The 16008-nt window shown below is 41.8% G+C and overlaps 1 protein-coding gene across 4 annotated transcripts in view; it reads left to right on the forward strand.

Annotated features, from left to right (window-relative positions):
* Positions 1–1560: 1560 nt before the first annotated feature.
* The window catches only part of rasgrf2a (Ras protein-specific guanine nucleotide-releasing factor 2a), a 33019-nt gene continuing 18571 nt past the window's right edge, over positions 1561–16008 (forward strand). For 3 of the 4 annotated variants that reach the window (XM_069166036.1, XM_069166044.1, XM_069166029.1), the window contains exons 1-5: positions 1561–1908; positions 13531–13637; positions 14284–14431; positions 14741–14833; positions 15746–15999. In XM_069166036.1, coding sequence (XP_069022137.1) covers positions 1630–1908; positions 13531–13637; positions 14284–14431; positions 14741–14833; positions 15746–15999 — 881 coding nt within the window. In that variant the 5' untranslated portion in view covers positions 1561–1629. Of the gene's footprint in view, positions 1921–13530; positions 13638–14283; positions 14432–14740; positions 14834–15745; positions 16000–16008 lie in introns of all 4 variants that reach the window. The other variant, XM_069166021.1, reaches the window with a different exon arrangement.

Raw genomic sequence — 16008 nt, forward strand, 5'->3', positions numbered from 1 at the left:
TTTATCACGCAAATCAAATTTTCCTTGAGGGCTAAATGTTTGTTAATTAACAATCAATAATCCCGACTGTGAGACAAACGTAAATTATAGTGCTGTTCTGTGTGTTTATCACACACACACACACACACACACACACACACACACACACACACACACACACACACGTGAGGTGGACAAAAGCAGAAGTTCCTATTTTTCTAATGTGGCGATGTGCATCAGAAGATGGGTGTTTGTTTTGAAACTCCCATCCAGCCTGAAAGCACAAACAGATGTTGTAGTGGTTTAGTAGACTGTGTGTGTACGTGTGTGTTTGCATAATTTATATATTTATGTGTGTGTGTGTTTTTATCTAAGCTGCCACACACTTTGCCTTTCACTTGTGAACAGACGATGTTCTGTACATGATGTGGTCGCCGATTCACCAGAAAATGTTTTATTTATTCATTATTTTCAGATGGACCGACAGAAAAACAAATAAAAGGAGGGACTTTTGCGAAAGTCGACACCATGATGACTAATTTATTGACTGTATATTACATGAGAAGTTTAATGGGAGTCTATGGAGACTTTTTGAAACCAGTGGTACTGCACTTTAAAGCACTTAGCTTCACTTTTCAGACCCGGAGACTTCGTCCACTTTTACATAAAGTCTGTACTTAGTCCCTCATTAATGCCAATCTGATCAATAAATCCACTTTACGTCAAGTTTTAAAGGATAATTCCGGTTTATTTCAACCTGGAGAATTTCCGCTGAAGTTCCCTCTATGCAGTTAGCAAAACGGCCGTTCAAAGAGAATAATTCCTGTGTTTACTTTCAGTCTCTGAAAAATAAATATTTAAAATGAATAATGTAAAAATCAATTTTTTTTTAATTTATTTATTTAGGAAAGCAACTTGTGCTAGTCGCCCCGATTAATGCTCACTTGTGCAAAGTTGGGTTGGGGGGGGGGGGGGGGGGGGGCGTTTCCAGAGGTCGTGCATCTCGCCGCGCTGCGTCGCGCCTCGCGCATTGGGCAGACAACGGCGCGTGCGGTGGGGCTACGGCGACCTGTCTCTTTAAGTTGGTGTCAAAGCCGATTACCGCTGATCTCCGTCGTGATTCTGTTTTCACCGTCTGTTCCCTGAGTCTATTTTTGTTTTTGCGTTGCAGGCGGTACGAAGCGCTCCGTCGTTTTCCATCCATTTTTATTCTTCTCTTTTTTCTTTTTTTTTCCTCATCTCTCTCACCGCGCGGGTAGAAAAAAAAAAAAAAAAAAAAAAAAAAAAACGCTCGTCCGGTAACTTCTCGCCAAACTTTGCAGCGTGGAAACACCGTGAAGTGTTTGCAGCTTTCAGCGGTTCAAGCCCTGTCAGGAGAGCCCGCAGCAAAGCCCCAATCTGGCGAGCCGGTGAGAGCGATGTGCGCTGCGCCGCGGACGCTCCAACTTTTTATACCACGGTAAGCCTGGATTACCTTTTCCTGCAGACGGAGACATTAACCGCTTTCTCTTTGGTATCCATCCGCTAAAAAAAAAAAAAAAATAACGACGCGGAGGGGGGCGGGGTGGGGGGGGGCGCGCGATGCGATGTGATGCCTCGGGTCACTGTTTGAAGTTAACGTAAAGACAAATCCTCCGCGTGAGCAGAAAAATGCAGAAGAGCGTGCGGTACAATGAGGGCCACGCGCTGTACCTGTCCGTGGTCGCGCGTAAAGAGGGCGCCAAGCGCGGCTTCCTGAGCAAGAAGACCCCGGAAAACAGTCGCTGGGCCGAGAAGTACTTCGCCCTGTACCAGAACGTGCTCTTCTACTTCGAGAACGACCAGAGCGCGAGGCCCTCCGGGATATACCTGCTGGAGGGATGCACGTGCGAGAGGGCACCGGCACCCAAGGTGTCCTCCATCAGCAAGGAGCCCATGGAGAAACAGCAGGTGCGTCCCGCTGTAAGTGTACTGAGCTGGCTGAGGGGCAGCGGAGGGAAGTTTAGCCAGATTGTAGTTCAAGGATGCAGGCTGCTTTTTAAATCTGAGAAATAATAAGGTTTTCACTTAATAACAAGCAACTATTATTTACATTTGTGCCAAAAAAAAAAATTCAGTTTACCATCAGGAAAAGACAGAAAAGCACAAATTCTCATATTTGAGAAGCTAAAAAAAAAAAGAAAAAAAAAAGAGCCATTTTTCCCACATTAAACGCTTTTACTTTTGTCTTTCTTTAGCCCCTTTATACTGCCATTACCCCGCATGCATAATATCCTTATTTTCAACAAACTGAACCATTAGTCTGACTTATTGTTTACTTTTTGCACCCAATTAATAAAAACTGTAAACCAACCATGAATCCAAAATTTAAAAAAAAAATTGCTAGCTTGCTTATAATAAAACAAAACCTTCATGATCCCTCAAAATACTACAAAATAATTAAATGTTACATGACATTAAAGATGTAAGTATTACAGAGCAGTTAATAAATATTCTTTCAGTGTTTATCCACATAAATACAGTAAAACAATAGAAGAAACAAGACTATAATACGGTCTATTCACATTTAAAGTGGTTTGTTTTGGTGCCTTATTCTTCATCTCTATAGCTCCGTAAATGTGAATAATTCAGTTGATGTTTTTATACAGATGATAACAATTCTAACGAATTTGTAAAATCATTGCAATCAGCGAGGGCGGGAGGTTCCAAGAAGACTATTTGCACATTTATGTTGCGCTGCAGATTGTTGGACTGAAACGGTAAGAAGTGAGAGGAGGAAGCTGAGCTGAACTTCAGAACATCCTTTTTTTTTTTTTTTTTTTTTTTTAGGTGAAGGCGACTCTGGAAATGAGACGGTAGTGTGAAAGTGTTGCAAAGCGGTGCGTCCACTAAGCCCTTTATGTTGGGTTTGGAAAATGGAGAATAAATAGAGGCGGCCGTTTGGATCCACACATATGTCTTTTGGCCGTAACTTAAACCTAAAAAAAACAAATAATAATCTTTTTTTTTTGTGTGTCTAAACTTATCAAACCTTCTCCGTAGCACGGTCGCGTCATGAAAGTCGTATTTATTTTTCACCGGCACCGGAGCGCACCTGTAACGTTAAGTTGTGACTCATTTCTAAGGTTGCGTAAACCGTTGTTGGTGCCAAATTTACAAGCAGTGTAGCCGAGATTTTATTTTTTATTTTATTTTTTTATAACTTTAACAAAGTTAAACAAAATTAAAACAAATATAAATCACGCTAATTTCATCGGTTGTTGTGGATTTCTCATCTAAATGTGATCGTCCAATTTCAGTCACGACACGTTTGTGCAAATGTTTCACATTAACAGCCACGTCAAGATGTGACGTTTTTCCTGTTTACCGAAAGCGCTTTTAACTTGAAACGGATACAGGAAGTTGGTATTGGTGCACAACGCAGAAACTTTTTAACAGGGCAAACGGGAGCGGATCAAAACATGGCTTCAAGTTGACGTTGTGAATCAATGAATACAACTTCAACGATGACCTTTCCGTTTTGTTTCGAGCGGCTCTCTTGTATTGTATGACATCAACTTTAGACGTGACTGGATCTTTAAGTACTTAAAAAATGTAAATGAATTTCAACTGGATCAAGAAAACTGTGAACATTTTATTTCCTCACTTGGAAAGAGAAAGTGACGGGGCGTTGTTGCCGTGAGCTCCAGCAGTGCTTACACATACGACAGCTGTCATATGCCAGACTCTGTAAAGTATGGACAACAATACATCCTTTGTAGAGAATAATGAGGCAGGCACAAAGAGCTTCACATTATCAGCAAAATAATTGTAAACAGAGTTCTTAGTATTTGATCTGAAAGCTAATTTTAAATGACCCATATTCTTGATTGTTGTTTTTTTTTTTTTTTTTTTTGCTGCTGCAGGGTGTGAAGATGCTTCATCCCATCAGCAGCAGCTGGCATAATACAGTTTATTACTTTATAAACTTTTTTTTTTTTTTTCTTAAACGTTTTTTTTTTTTGCTGCAGTTGCCGTTTATTTGACGTTTTTTTTTTTTTTTTGCTGGATTATATCGGTTAATCTTGTCGTCGGTTCGCAGGTAATCCGTCACCCCCCCGTTGGACGTGACTCGCTTTCTACCTGCGACTCGCATGCTCTTTTTATAGAAGCTAAAAGAGGCGGCAAGTTAAGAGTTCGTTCACAGTGAGGGAAAACAACTGATCTGCTCACCCGCTGCTCTCAAACGTGCCAGAATCGGCGCAAAGACTCCCGAAATGATCGTATTTTAAGGGAAACGAGGCAATCAAACTCCAAACAAAGTTGTTATCTTGGCACTTTGTAACTCGGTTGTAGAGATTTGAGGAAACGAGGAGTTGCACGTCAGGAAGACGTTCCCAAAACCTCATTTTAAACGTTTGTTTTCAGTCTGACTGAAAATTAAACACAGAAATTAGCCGGCAATTTTTTGCTTATCGAAATCTGCTGCGCGCTCCAAATCACATACTAATTATTTTTACTTTTAATACGTACTGCAGCTACGGTTAAAAAGTATGCATGGGCAATTCAAGCAAAAGTACTATTCAAATATATTCTGACAGGAGTAACGTATTACAACCAGGCACCGGTAAAAAAAACAAAACAGTACATAAGGAAGAACAAAAGTCGTACATACTAATCGTTTAAAATTTTAGAATATTTGAAATTCACGTCCCGCCCCTATTAAATAGAACGTACTGTTGTATGGATGCAAATGGGACATATTTGCTTCATCATAAAAAATGCTGACTCGAACTTTGACCCTCTTGCTCATATTTTCGTTGCATAACATTTGCAGGAAAACGGAAAAGGATGCGGTTTGGAACGCTTCTTCTTCTTCTTCTTCCTTTTGTGGGCGGAGCATTAGCGTCACCAACTCTCTCTGCGTCTACCAGATATAAACATGTTCTGGATGGAAAGCCGGCAGTTCAGTTGCGTCTTAAGTTAAGCTAATATGTACGACGTCGTTCTCTTTATCTAAAATAATAATGGCATAACGGGTTATTATGGCTTCTATAAAAATGTTAGCATGCAAGAAAGCTACGTAAATTGCTGTATTGCAACGAACTCGCCCAATAATTACCCATAACTTCCTAAGAGACCTGATACTTTTTGGTAAATTCAAATTTTTTTGTTTTAATATGATAACCCCCCCCCCCCCCCCCCGCCCAAAAAAAAAAGAGAAAAAAAAAAGAAAATTTAAGTGAACTGTAAAGTCAGTCCAAATCTTAACGACATTTAGCTTTATCTTTTACATTATTATCTTTGATGGATGATCAGTTGTGGCATCTTTTTAGCACGATTATCTATGAATGGACAAACGGCTAAATGATTAAAAGTCGGTGGACATTTCTCCACCCTGAGTAGCGCCTGAAGGCTTCTTAATGAGGAGCATGCAGCTCTCACAACCCCCAAGGCAGGGCAAAAAAAAAAAAAAAAAAAAAAAAAGAAGTATACAAGGCAAAGAATTGGTCCCACTTTCATTTATCTAAATATACTTTTAGGTCAGACATTTCACACATGGATGGCAGGTCAACAGATGATTTAATGAACACTTTCTGGAATGCCATTGCTCTTTACTTCCCGTTTTCAGCAATAGTGGCTTGTCTGGAAAAAGACGAGATGGTCAATTTCATGTTGATCTTACGAGTCCTTGTTTGGCTGATTTAGAAAAAAAAAAAAAAAAAAAAGTCAGTTGGGTTTTAGGAGACGAATCTTTTCTGTGTCCGGTGTTGTCTGCAGAACTGGACAGAGGAAACTAACACTGTGTTGGCCCTGTATTATTATATTAATTAAGAAATGTTACATTGTCTGACAGATGTTTCGCTGCTGCAGTTGTACTTTTGGTGTCTTAGATGTCGGAGTGGACTCATTAAATAAGTAATGTAACTAATCTCCAAGCGGAAATACCATAAAAACCATATGCATCTACAGAAGCCATGATTTAAAAAAAAAAAAATTCAACAGGCCCCCAGCTAGACTGCTGTTTGCCCTGGGAACACCGTGTTTGTAACATCCCCTTTAACTGGATTAGTCCAAATTCATGTGAACAACAGTGAGTCAGAACAAAATTCACTGCTGTGATTCCGGCCTAATGAACTGGAAACGTTTAAGCCAGGCTGAAAGCTCAGGTAGCCAATTGAAGGATTGGTTTCCAATCGTTCTTGTGTGTTTACGTGCGTCGTGCAAATCCGGTCGTTGTGTAGCTCCCGAGGAATAAACTGCTCGCAAATCACCGTTTTCCTTCTTATTATTTACAAATGATGATCTGTGAAAATTGATTTGAATCTATCCAAAATAATCCCTGAGATCTACAGTCACCAAGACTGTTATCAATGAAGTGAAACCGGAACAATTCAAAGGTTCCCGTGGAGAGTTGTTGCTGTTCTCCTTACGTTGTTTAACCACAGCTGGCAAACAGCTTTTAGGTGCATTTCCGCCACCTTCTGGCGGGAGTAGTGCATTACAACCAGGTGTTAGTAAAAAAAAAATAAAAAAAAAATGGAACAATAGTCTCATATATTATTCATATTTTCAATACGACCCAGTTCTCCTTAATACACCGATGACTTCAGCGGTTTTTTTTGTAAATTGGAAGTTAAATTACGGCATTTGATTGTCAGACGTCACTTTAAAACCTGCAATAATTTATTTGAATGGCCATTCGGTGTCAGCAGAATGAGTCGTAAACACTGCATTGACATAATGTCACATAATAAAGTTGGTATGGCAACTGCAAACAGTTGAATTTTTGCAGACACAGGAGGAATATTATCATAATTTTAGTGTTTTCGCTCCATTTTTGGTCTCCACCACCTCCTTAAAAAAACATCTGGTTTATTAGCTGCTGAGTTCACCAGCTCGTCTCTGGAATTTGTCCGTCATTTAGAGTTGAATACAGAGTCTGCAATTTTATTATTAAAACTACTCGCTGCTGAAGGTCAATGAGAGCCTTGAGACTGAACCAAAACAGTAAAAGTTGTGGGATGTAAAACCAAAACAATGCGCTGAAAGAGGCAAAAATGCCGTGCACACCTGTGAGTTCATTACGGTGAGCGACTCCTTTTCATGTCACCCTCAGTCACCCGATCTGCTGTCAATTTGAAAATATTGATTCAGTAAAAGTGTTTCTGCCGGAGTAGAACGAGCTGCAGGTCAATTAACTTTTTCTTTTCTTCTCTCCTGCCCACTGTGGCTTTATGCTAATGTTGCTGCCCAGTATAGGCTACTTACCCATGGACCACCTGAGTGATGTGTTTCCATGGTGATGAGGGTTGATAGTTGAAGTGGCTTATGTACAGCAAGTAAGATATGGCAGGAACGCAGAGATAGAAAAATTAGACGGGAGGGTTTAATGTTTGATTTTTTTAATTTTTTTTTTTTTTTTTTATAAAACTAACTCATTTTGTTAATTCGCGTTAAAACGTTTGTGAAAATCGTCCGTTTTTATTCTGCGTTTTTTTTGCTCCGAGCTCGTGATACTGTCTGTGTTTGTGAGTTTGTACCAAACATGTGGCGCTGCTCCGGGATGCTGCTGTGCTTGACTAAGAATAGCATCCTTGCTGGTCCTTTTGCCTGCAGTCACTGTCTGAATACCAAGTCAACACAAAAGCACCTCGCACACGGGCTCGACTACACACCGCTGGTGCCTGCGCTATTTGTAGCCTACCTTTTACTGTACTGAGAGTGCGTCTGCGTACCCGTCTTGTCTGTGATTTCGATTTCGTCGAGCTGCAGATCAAGTTACTTGGAGATTAGTACAAACATTAAACGCATTCACAGTGATTTCAGTTCGTCATTGGTTGAAAAATATGAACTTCTGCAGGATGTTTGGTTGCTTGTGTTCTAAAATCCTTTGTGGTTTGGTTGATGCCGAGAAATGCACTTTGGTGAGGAAAACGTCATGGTTCTGGCTAAAAAGTTTTAAAAGTAAACAATCTCTTGTCTCGTCCGGTTTCATTCCAGACGGGGCGCCCGCTCTTGTCGAAACCGTTTTTAGAAAAAGTCATTGGTTTGTGAGCTGCTGTTTCGAAACCTCCAGTCTGCCATTTTGGTCGTTGCCATCTTGTTTTTGTTTTTTGGAGCGAGAAGTGACCATATTTACATCAGATGGGGAGGAGCCGGCGGTGGAGCGGAGTATACCGACAACCTGACTGTACCACAGGCCTGTCAATCAAACAGATGCACCAACCCAGCGTCACCAACTCTCTCTGCGGCTATGTCGATGTGACGTATCTCCCGCGAGTGGAACATCCTGGTTCTTTTGGCATACTACATTTAACATGCTATGTATTGGGACATACTACATCTTCTACCAAATAGTATGTTAGTATGGATACTGGAACACGGCTGGTTTGAAGCCATATCAGCCAGTCGTCTTTTGTCCCCCACCCTCAGCCCCACCACGCCGCTTTTTGAGGCCTAATATCTAATGAATGCTGAAGTTATTTCCAGAAAGACCACCAGAACACTGAACTTATCAAATGACACCATGATAACTTGTGGAAAACATTTACTAACTTTGTATTTCAGGGGAGAAGTTGATGTTTTTTGAATAGAGTCGATTGGAGACGGAGTTTTTTTTGGACTCAGCCCCCAGTGGCCATCAGTGGTACTGCACTTTAAAGCACATGACCGATGCAACATGGACTGTGCCGCACATTAAACCTTTATCTGAGAAAAGTAAAACTACGTATCAAAGCTCAGTCAAGCGGCAGGAGATCTCCAAGTCCTGAACATAATATAAACTTTACAGGATGAGAACTTTACTAGAAACATGTCCTGGCCTGAATCACTAAATGATGTGTACAGATAATTATAAAATGTTGAAATCTTTTGTTTTTAACAAAATAATTTTTGTGCCTTTTTTAAAAAAACATGTTATGCTTTGCATGAAATAATATTCGGAAGGTTATAGAGTGGTTGGATACGACACACAGCCGCCGTCTCTATCTGTTTCTGGTCATCTGAGGTGGACTTGCATTGAACTAAATGTCAGCCTTGTCCTAAAGGGCACCTGTGTCTGTGACCTTTTAGGGTAAAGCTGCGTTTTAATTACTGTCAACAAATGCCACAAGAAGACCAGAACCAACCAAGTGTTAGTTTCTCGATGCTTTCTGACATCCATAAAACCTGTTTACTCAGCAGAAGCTCATCGTTTCCTACTGAACGCGTAAATCTTTATAAACCGTTCACAAATGAAGACTTGGATTCATACACATTTGGTGCACCAGTGCAATTTTTCATCATTTATTGTCATATTATAGATAAAGATGGTTATTCATTAATGAAAATAATCGTTGGTTTCATATAATGAAAAACAGATTAAGTATTTGTAAAACAGAGATGCAGCGGCGTTCAGGTTGTGTTGTGACTGACGCTGTGAGCCGGCTGCGAGCAGGAGCTCTCATATTTGGTGCACGGCGGACTGCTAAAGTGATTCGGGTGACTGGACGTAGTGATGCCGGCCGGGTGCAGGGCGAGGAAGCTTAAAGCTGTCTGTCTGTCTGCCTCCCTGTCTGCCTGTCTGTCTGCCTGTCTGTCTGCTTGCCTGTCTGTTTGTCTGTCTGCCTGTCTGTCCGTCTCTCTCATTGTTATCCTCGGGCTTAAAGTGGGCTTGTGGCCGGGGAAGCCGCATTAGCAATGCAAGGAGCTGTACAAGCCTTGATGGTTATGTAAACCCCTCCCCAAACACACGCACACACACACACACACACACACACACACACACACACACAAACAAGCCCTTAAGCCTCTCTGGTCCGGCACAGGCTAGCTAGCAAGTGTCTCTCACCCGCTTATGGTTACATCATTACTACACAGGGCGTCTCTCTCTCTCTCTCTCTCTCTCTCGCTCTCGCTCTGTGTGTGTGTGTGGAGTCACATAATGTAAAAATGAACAAGCATAAATATGGAGCTCACTTTTTATTTGCTTCATCCGTCGCAAAATCTACAAAAACACTACATTTAGATATTATTTACATAACTTTTCTATTCACGATTAAAGTTATTTACTGGGCTGCACCTCCCTTTTGTTTTTATTATTAAAAAATGTGCAAATCTTATATAATTTTCTTTTTTTAACCCAGTTTATTTCATCCATTATTTGTATCCTTTGCTTGAATTTACTAATAATACGCCTCGTGTACAAACATTGACGTCAGTATTCTTTATAACTGTGTTACATACCTACCTTCAATTATATCCTGCTGCTGCTGTAACAATGCAAATATTGTTCTTGTGGGGTTGATAAAGTACATCCTAAGATTATTTTTTATAACTTACCGCATCCCAAGGTGGCACTTTTAGAGGTCTTGTTTTGTCTGACTGACAGTCAAAAATCCCCAAATATTTCATGCAAATACAAAAAATTATAAAATGATTTTCCCCAGAAACAGATTATTTGATTATCAAAATAGTTTCCGACAAATCTTCTGTTGCTTTTTGCAGCTGTAATTGTATTTAAAGGACATCTGTCCGTTTTGCTCTTTTACTTTCTGTTTTATTATGTAAAAAGTCTTTTTTTGGTGCTTTTTGTCCATTGGCATTAGACTTCATATCTTACAGGGGCATTTGACAACAGTGAATTTGTATGAGATGTTATATATTTGGTTTAATGGTGCATCATTTTAGAAATGTTTGATCTTAATTTCAGACAAATCTTGTATTTGGTAGCAACAGAAAACAACCTGGCTTACACTCTCCCCATCTGAACTGCACGCAAACTCATGATTTGGACCCTACTGTGTGATGTAACTTTCTTTTTCTTAACATGGATTAAATTTTTTTTTTAAATTTTTTTTATAGAATGCAACTTTGGCTCATTCAGAAACCAAATGCTCTACAGACTTTTGTTGTGTCTTGTTACGGATGTTATAGCTGTTTGTTAGAGTTTAGCCGGAAGTTCGGGTCGAGGACGACACTCCGGGGTTGAGGGTTGAATTCTTGATGGCGGGTTCATTCTCAGTCGTGCAGCTGTCGTGGTTCAGTCGGTGCACTTTTAAATCTGTTAATAAAACATGAAACTGGAAATTGGTTGAAGACATGATATTGTCACTGTGATTTAAAGGCGTTATGAATTCATGCATGCATAAACTCATGGAAATCAAACGTTCGCATGTTCAGAAGATTAACATGTGCGCAGTTGTACTTTTTCTAAATGATGTATACCGTGATAAAAATGTCCCAGTGACCCTCGAGTAGGGAGGCACATATAGAGAATACATGTTGAGGATGTATGATTCTAGATCCCCGTTGAGCCTGAATATTACAGCATCTTTCTTTTCTTTAAAACAATACAGGAGTTTAGTTTGTTATAGGTATAAAAGAATAATATAACAACAGAACTGTAATTTTGCGTAAAATAAAAAGTTGTATCGGGTCTCTTCCATTCTGGGTCATTAGTTGGACGTAGCCGATGCGGAAGTGCCTGAAAGTGCAATACCACCGAAGGCCACTAGGGGTCGGTTACCAAAAGCCTCCGGCTCCATAGACTCCCATTCAACTTCTCTCATTAAATACAAAGTCAACAAATGTTTCCCACAAGTCATTATGGTGTCATTAGATGAAGTCACTCCTTCTTATTAGTTTTGCTGGCAGTTTATCTGAAAATAATCCATCATTAATAATATATTAGGCCTCAAAAAGGCGTGTTTTGGTTTCCGCTCTAGGTGGGCGGGGCATAGTGTCCCATAGTGGCGGAGCGCCCCCGCTCGTCCAAATATGGTCACTTCTGGCTCCTAAAAAAACAAGATAAAACAGTAGTATCGACTCGGTTACTGCGTTTAAACCTTTTCCTCCCTGTGAAAGGAGGAAAATTGATAAAGTTGGTGGAAATAGTTGCTTTGTCCCGTCTGCACTGCTGCAACTTTAATCTTTTATTGACCGACATGTGTGAGGTTTGTGACGCAGACATCTGTTTCTGTCTTACTGTCATGTTACAATATTTGAATGGTTAGTTAGAAGTGACGGCTTGTAATCAGCAGCGTCAGCCCAGACTTATACCTTTTGATATCTGGATGCTGGAATCTGTCGTCTGTCTAGCAGACATAAATTTAGAAATCTTACTTTCCTCTCTGTTGTCTTCGGTGACCCAGATTACAGTTCAGCCAGATATTACGTAATTTCTGACCCACGACTCATTCCTTTTTTTTTTGTTTGGGATGCATGAATTGAAAAGTAAAAGAAGGCAGATCATTTTGGTTATTTTAGAAATGCGAAGGCTATTCTACCTTTTTAATTTATTTATATCGCGGCAAATCGCAGCACGGGTTTCGTTTCGAGTGTTCACGTACGTGCAGCGGCGGCTGACTTAATTGCTCCGAGTTTGTCTTGAGGGCCGAAACGTGGAAAGAAAAATATCCTCGGATATATTATTCTGTTAAAAAGCTCGGCGTGGGAACAAGAGGTCTGGACATGCAGCCGAGTCTAGACGGTCCGCCGGGCTGCAGCTAGCAATTATTTTCGTTTGTCTGCTTCTGAACTACCGAGCATACAGAGAGTTTCCCAAAGCGAGGGGGGTATTAACATCCTGAAGTATACGAAGCAATAAATCGAGAAGATAGAAGAAGTAATATTACACAACTAACGGGTCAGGATTATGTTTTCATGACTCTGTTGAAGATTTGTGCAGATGGCCAGAGCTCAATTCATGTCAATGAAATTATACACACACACACACACACACATACGCACACGCATAATAAATCACTATATATTGAACACAGGGTTCCTGGAACTTTTGGAATATCATGGAATTATTTAAAGTCTATTCCAGACATGGAAAGTCAAAGGATGGAGCCGAGTCCTGGAATATCATGCAGTTAATTGAAACTTTAGTTCCCATTTATCAAACTGTAATATTCTCCCTGCGGTATTTTTCTATCTGCCATTAATTGGACTTGTTTCCTGAGCGGTATTTATTTCCTTACCGCTCGTCAACAATCGCTTCAGTCAACGTGTTGCTTTTTTCCTACAGCTGCTAACGAAGGCAAACGTGCATGAAACTCAACGTTTCAAGCGCTTCGGCTCAAAAATGACAAGTTGGAGAAAAAAAAAAAAAAAAGCCAGATGTTGACATTTGTAAAACTATGATTGATGTATTAAAATGTGGGAGAGGGAGCTCTTCGTTACCATGCCAACAGTAAGAAGCCTCGCGGCCCCCCCCCGTCGCTGCTCGGCCGCAGCCCAGTGGAGGATTCAGTCATTTTGTTCCCTTTTAAGAAGAAAATACTCTGATCAGTTTGTTGTTTAAGCAGTTTAAAAAAAAAAAAAAAAAAAACTCAGCGAACGAGTAAATAAAACTCACAAACTGCTGGGAGTGAAATAATGACTTTTTTTTCTTCATTATATTTCATGCAAATGTAACATTTCAGTCGCGATTTGGGCATCAGTTGAGTACAGAAGAACTGAAATTTAGCAGCCTCCACCTCGTTAAAAAAAAAAAAATATCGTCGCTCGCGTTTCCTTTCCGACCTCACGTCAACATGTTTATCCAACCGCGACACGCTTCTAACGAGCGTTTTGATCGTTTTGTGGCCGCTTTCTCTCCCTCAGCACTACTTCCTGATCATTTTTGGCCACGACGGACAGAAACCTCTGGAGCTGCGGACGGAAGAAGAGTCGGACCGCAACGAGTGGGTGGAGAGCATCCAGCAGGCCAGGTAACGTTGATCAGTTCATAAATATAAATATTATACCCGTACTACGGCACACCTCTACTCCTGTGTATCATTTAGAAATGAATTTCTTGGCCGAGTCTGATTCGTAAACATTTTTTTTTTCATTCATTCATTTTATCTTCGTCATGCAGTGTCCTTAAATCTCCTCGTGAATTCAGATGCTTCAGACTGTTTGCTGCTTTTTCTTTATGCTGCTGCACATTCGACACAACCGCTGTGTTATTCCACATTTGTTTAACGTGTGTGTGTGTGTGTGTGTGTGTGTGTGTGTGTGTGTGTGTGTGTGCGCGCGTGTGTGTGTATGTGGATGTTCTGCTCGCAGCGGTTCACATTTGGGTCACTCTGGTGTTGTATTGCTACACTGGTTACATCACAGACTTGATCTCGCCACTCGACCTCTATTCCTCTCCGCTCTGCCTCTGTGCGGCCGTCTCTGCTATTTTTATCTGTAAAACTCAGACAGAAAAACCCGACGCACCCCTCCCCTGAAACCACCCGTCTCGGTTTAGCGAACGCTCTTCTGCAGGTGCGAACGCGTCGACTCGCGTCGACGCTCGCACGAAGCCCTCTGCGCCCGTTAAATCATCTCCTCCCTCCCCCCTCTCTTCTTCCCTTTAACCCCGCTCAGCTACTCTGACATCATCATCGAGCGGGAGATCCTGATGCAGAAGTACATCCACCTGGTGCAGATCATGGAGACCGAGAAGATCGCAGCCAATCAGCTTCGCACTCAGCTGGAGGACCAGGACACGGAGATCGAGAGGCTCAAAACTGAGGTGTGCACGAGCGCAGCCACATCTGCGTGCGCATGCATACATAAATGCACATACCGCCGCACGCACGCATGTGCGCAGGCCCTCAGATGGAGCACATGCAGATCAAAGCATGCAAATGCTGCTGGCGTGACGCGAAAACACTTCTCTTAAATGAAAGCGCGGCGGGGGGCCCCGGTGGTTCCCAGACCTCCTTCCTCCTCGTCGTGCAACGAGATATATTCGTTTTTCTCTGAACCTCTAAAGTGCTGTGATGAATATTTGATCCTCTTCCGTGCCTGCAAACTCACACGGAGCCTGTTGTCGTGGCAGATTGTAGTGCTCAACAAAACCAAGGAGAGGATGCGGCCTTGCCAGAGCAACCAGGAGGAGGAGGAGGACCCCGATATTAAAAAGATCAAGAAGGTAAATGATGAAATCGCGTGATAACGTGTAGAGGAGGGGTCTCCGACACGTGGCAGCGCGCCAGCCACCGGTAGCTCTTTACCGGTTTCTGAGTAGATCGTTGAAGGTTCGAACAACGTGAAGGGTTTCCCACGTTTCGATTTTATTGTATAGTTTTTAATCTGTCTGAAAACGACGCTGTCAACACGATCGAGCCACCTGTGGCAGTGCAGCAGGGTTTAAGCTCCGCCCCCCTCAGTGGGACGCACAGAGATCAGAAGACAGAAACACAGCGGAGACTCTCTCACCGAGCTGGAAACAAACAGTGCACATAAATTAGGTTAAATATAACATAAATACAATATTTTCAGCTGGACCGCAACAGAGGGGGCGTAGCTATAAAAGAGTCTGTCACTGAGCGACTTTTCAAAATAAAAGATAAAAGCCAGTTTCACAGGGTCCAGCCATTTACGGGGTTTTTACTTGGACATGTGTTTCTTTCAGGAGACGCAGCATGTCCCGATCGAAAGGAAACACTGGATTTGATTCATTAAATCTTATATTTTAACGCTTTATTTGCCATTTTTCAAACCAGTTTGGCCAAACATGAGTTGTGTTATTGCTGTCGGCATTTGGGGAACATCTGTGTAATTTGTAGCTACAATTGAAAACTTTTAAGAAATGCATCCAGAAAAAAAACCACGCACGTGCTGTCGTGATACAAAACGGTATCAGTTTGTTATTGTTCACATAAAAGAAGCTGATTCAGCTGGTTTGGGTGGAACTCAGCTATGTAGATGTTTGTAGACACGAGTAGCTGTCTGAGACAAAAACAAAAGGTTGGAGACCCCCCCACACCCCTCACTCCACCCCCACCCCCGGTGTCGAGAGCCTGAGTCAGGAGAATGACGACGCCCCGGTGTGTCCGTGCAGGTGCAGAGCTTCATGCGCGGCTGGCTCTGCCGGAGGAAGTGGAAGATCATCGTGCAGGACTACATCAGCTCGCCTCACGCCGAGAGCATGAGGAAGAGGAACCAGATCGTGTTCAACATGGTGGAGGCGGAGACGGAGTACGTCCACCAGCTCTCCATCCTGGTGAACTGCTTCCTCCGGCCGCTCCGCATGGCCGCCAGCTCCAAGAAACCTCCCATCAGCCACGACGACGTCAGCACCATCTTCCTCAACAGGTGCGTAAA

This window comes from Embiotoca jacksoni, unplaced genomic scaffold, assembly GCF_022577435.1.
Source record: "Embiotoca jacksoni isolate LCO1_2020_lvr unplaced genomic scaffold, fEmbJac1.0.p SCAF_10, whole genome shotgun sequence".
NCBI lineage: Eukaryota > Metazoa > Chordata > Actinopteri > Embiotocidae > Embiotoca > Embiotoca jacksoni.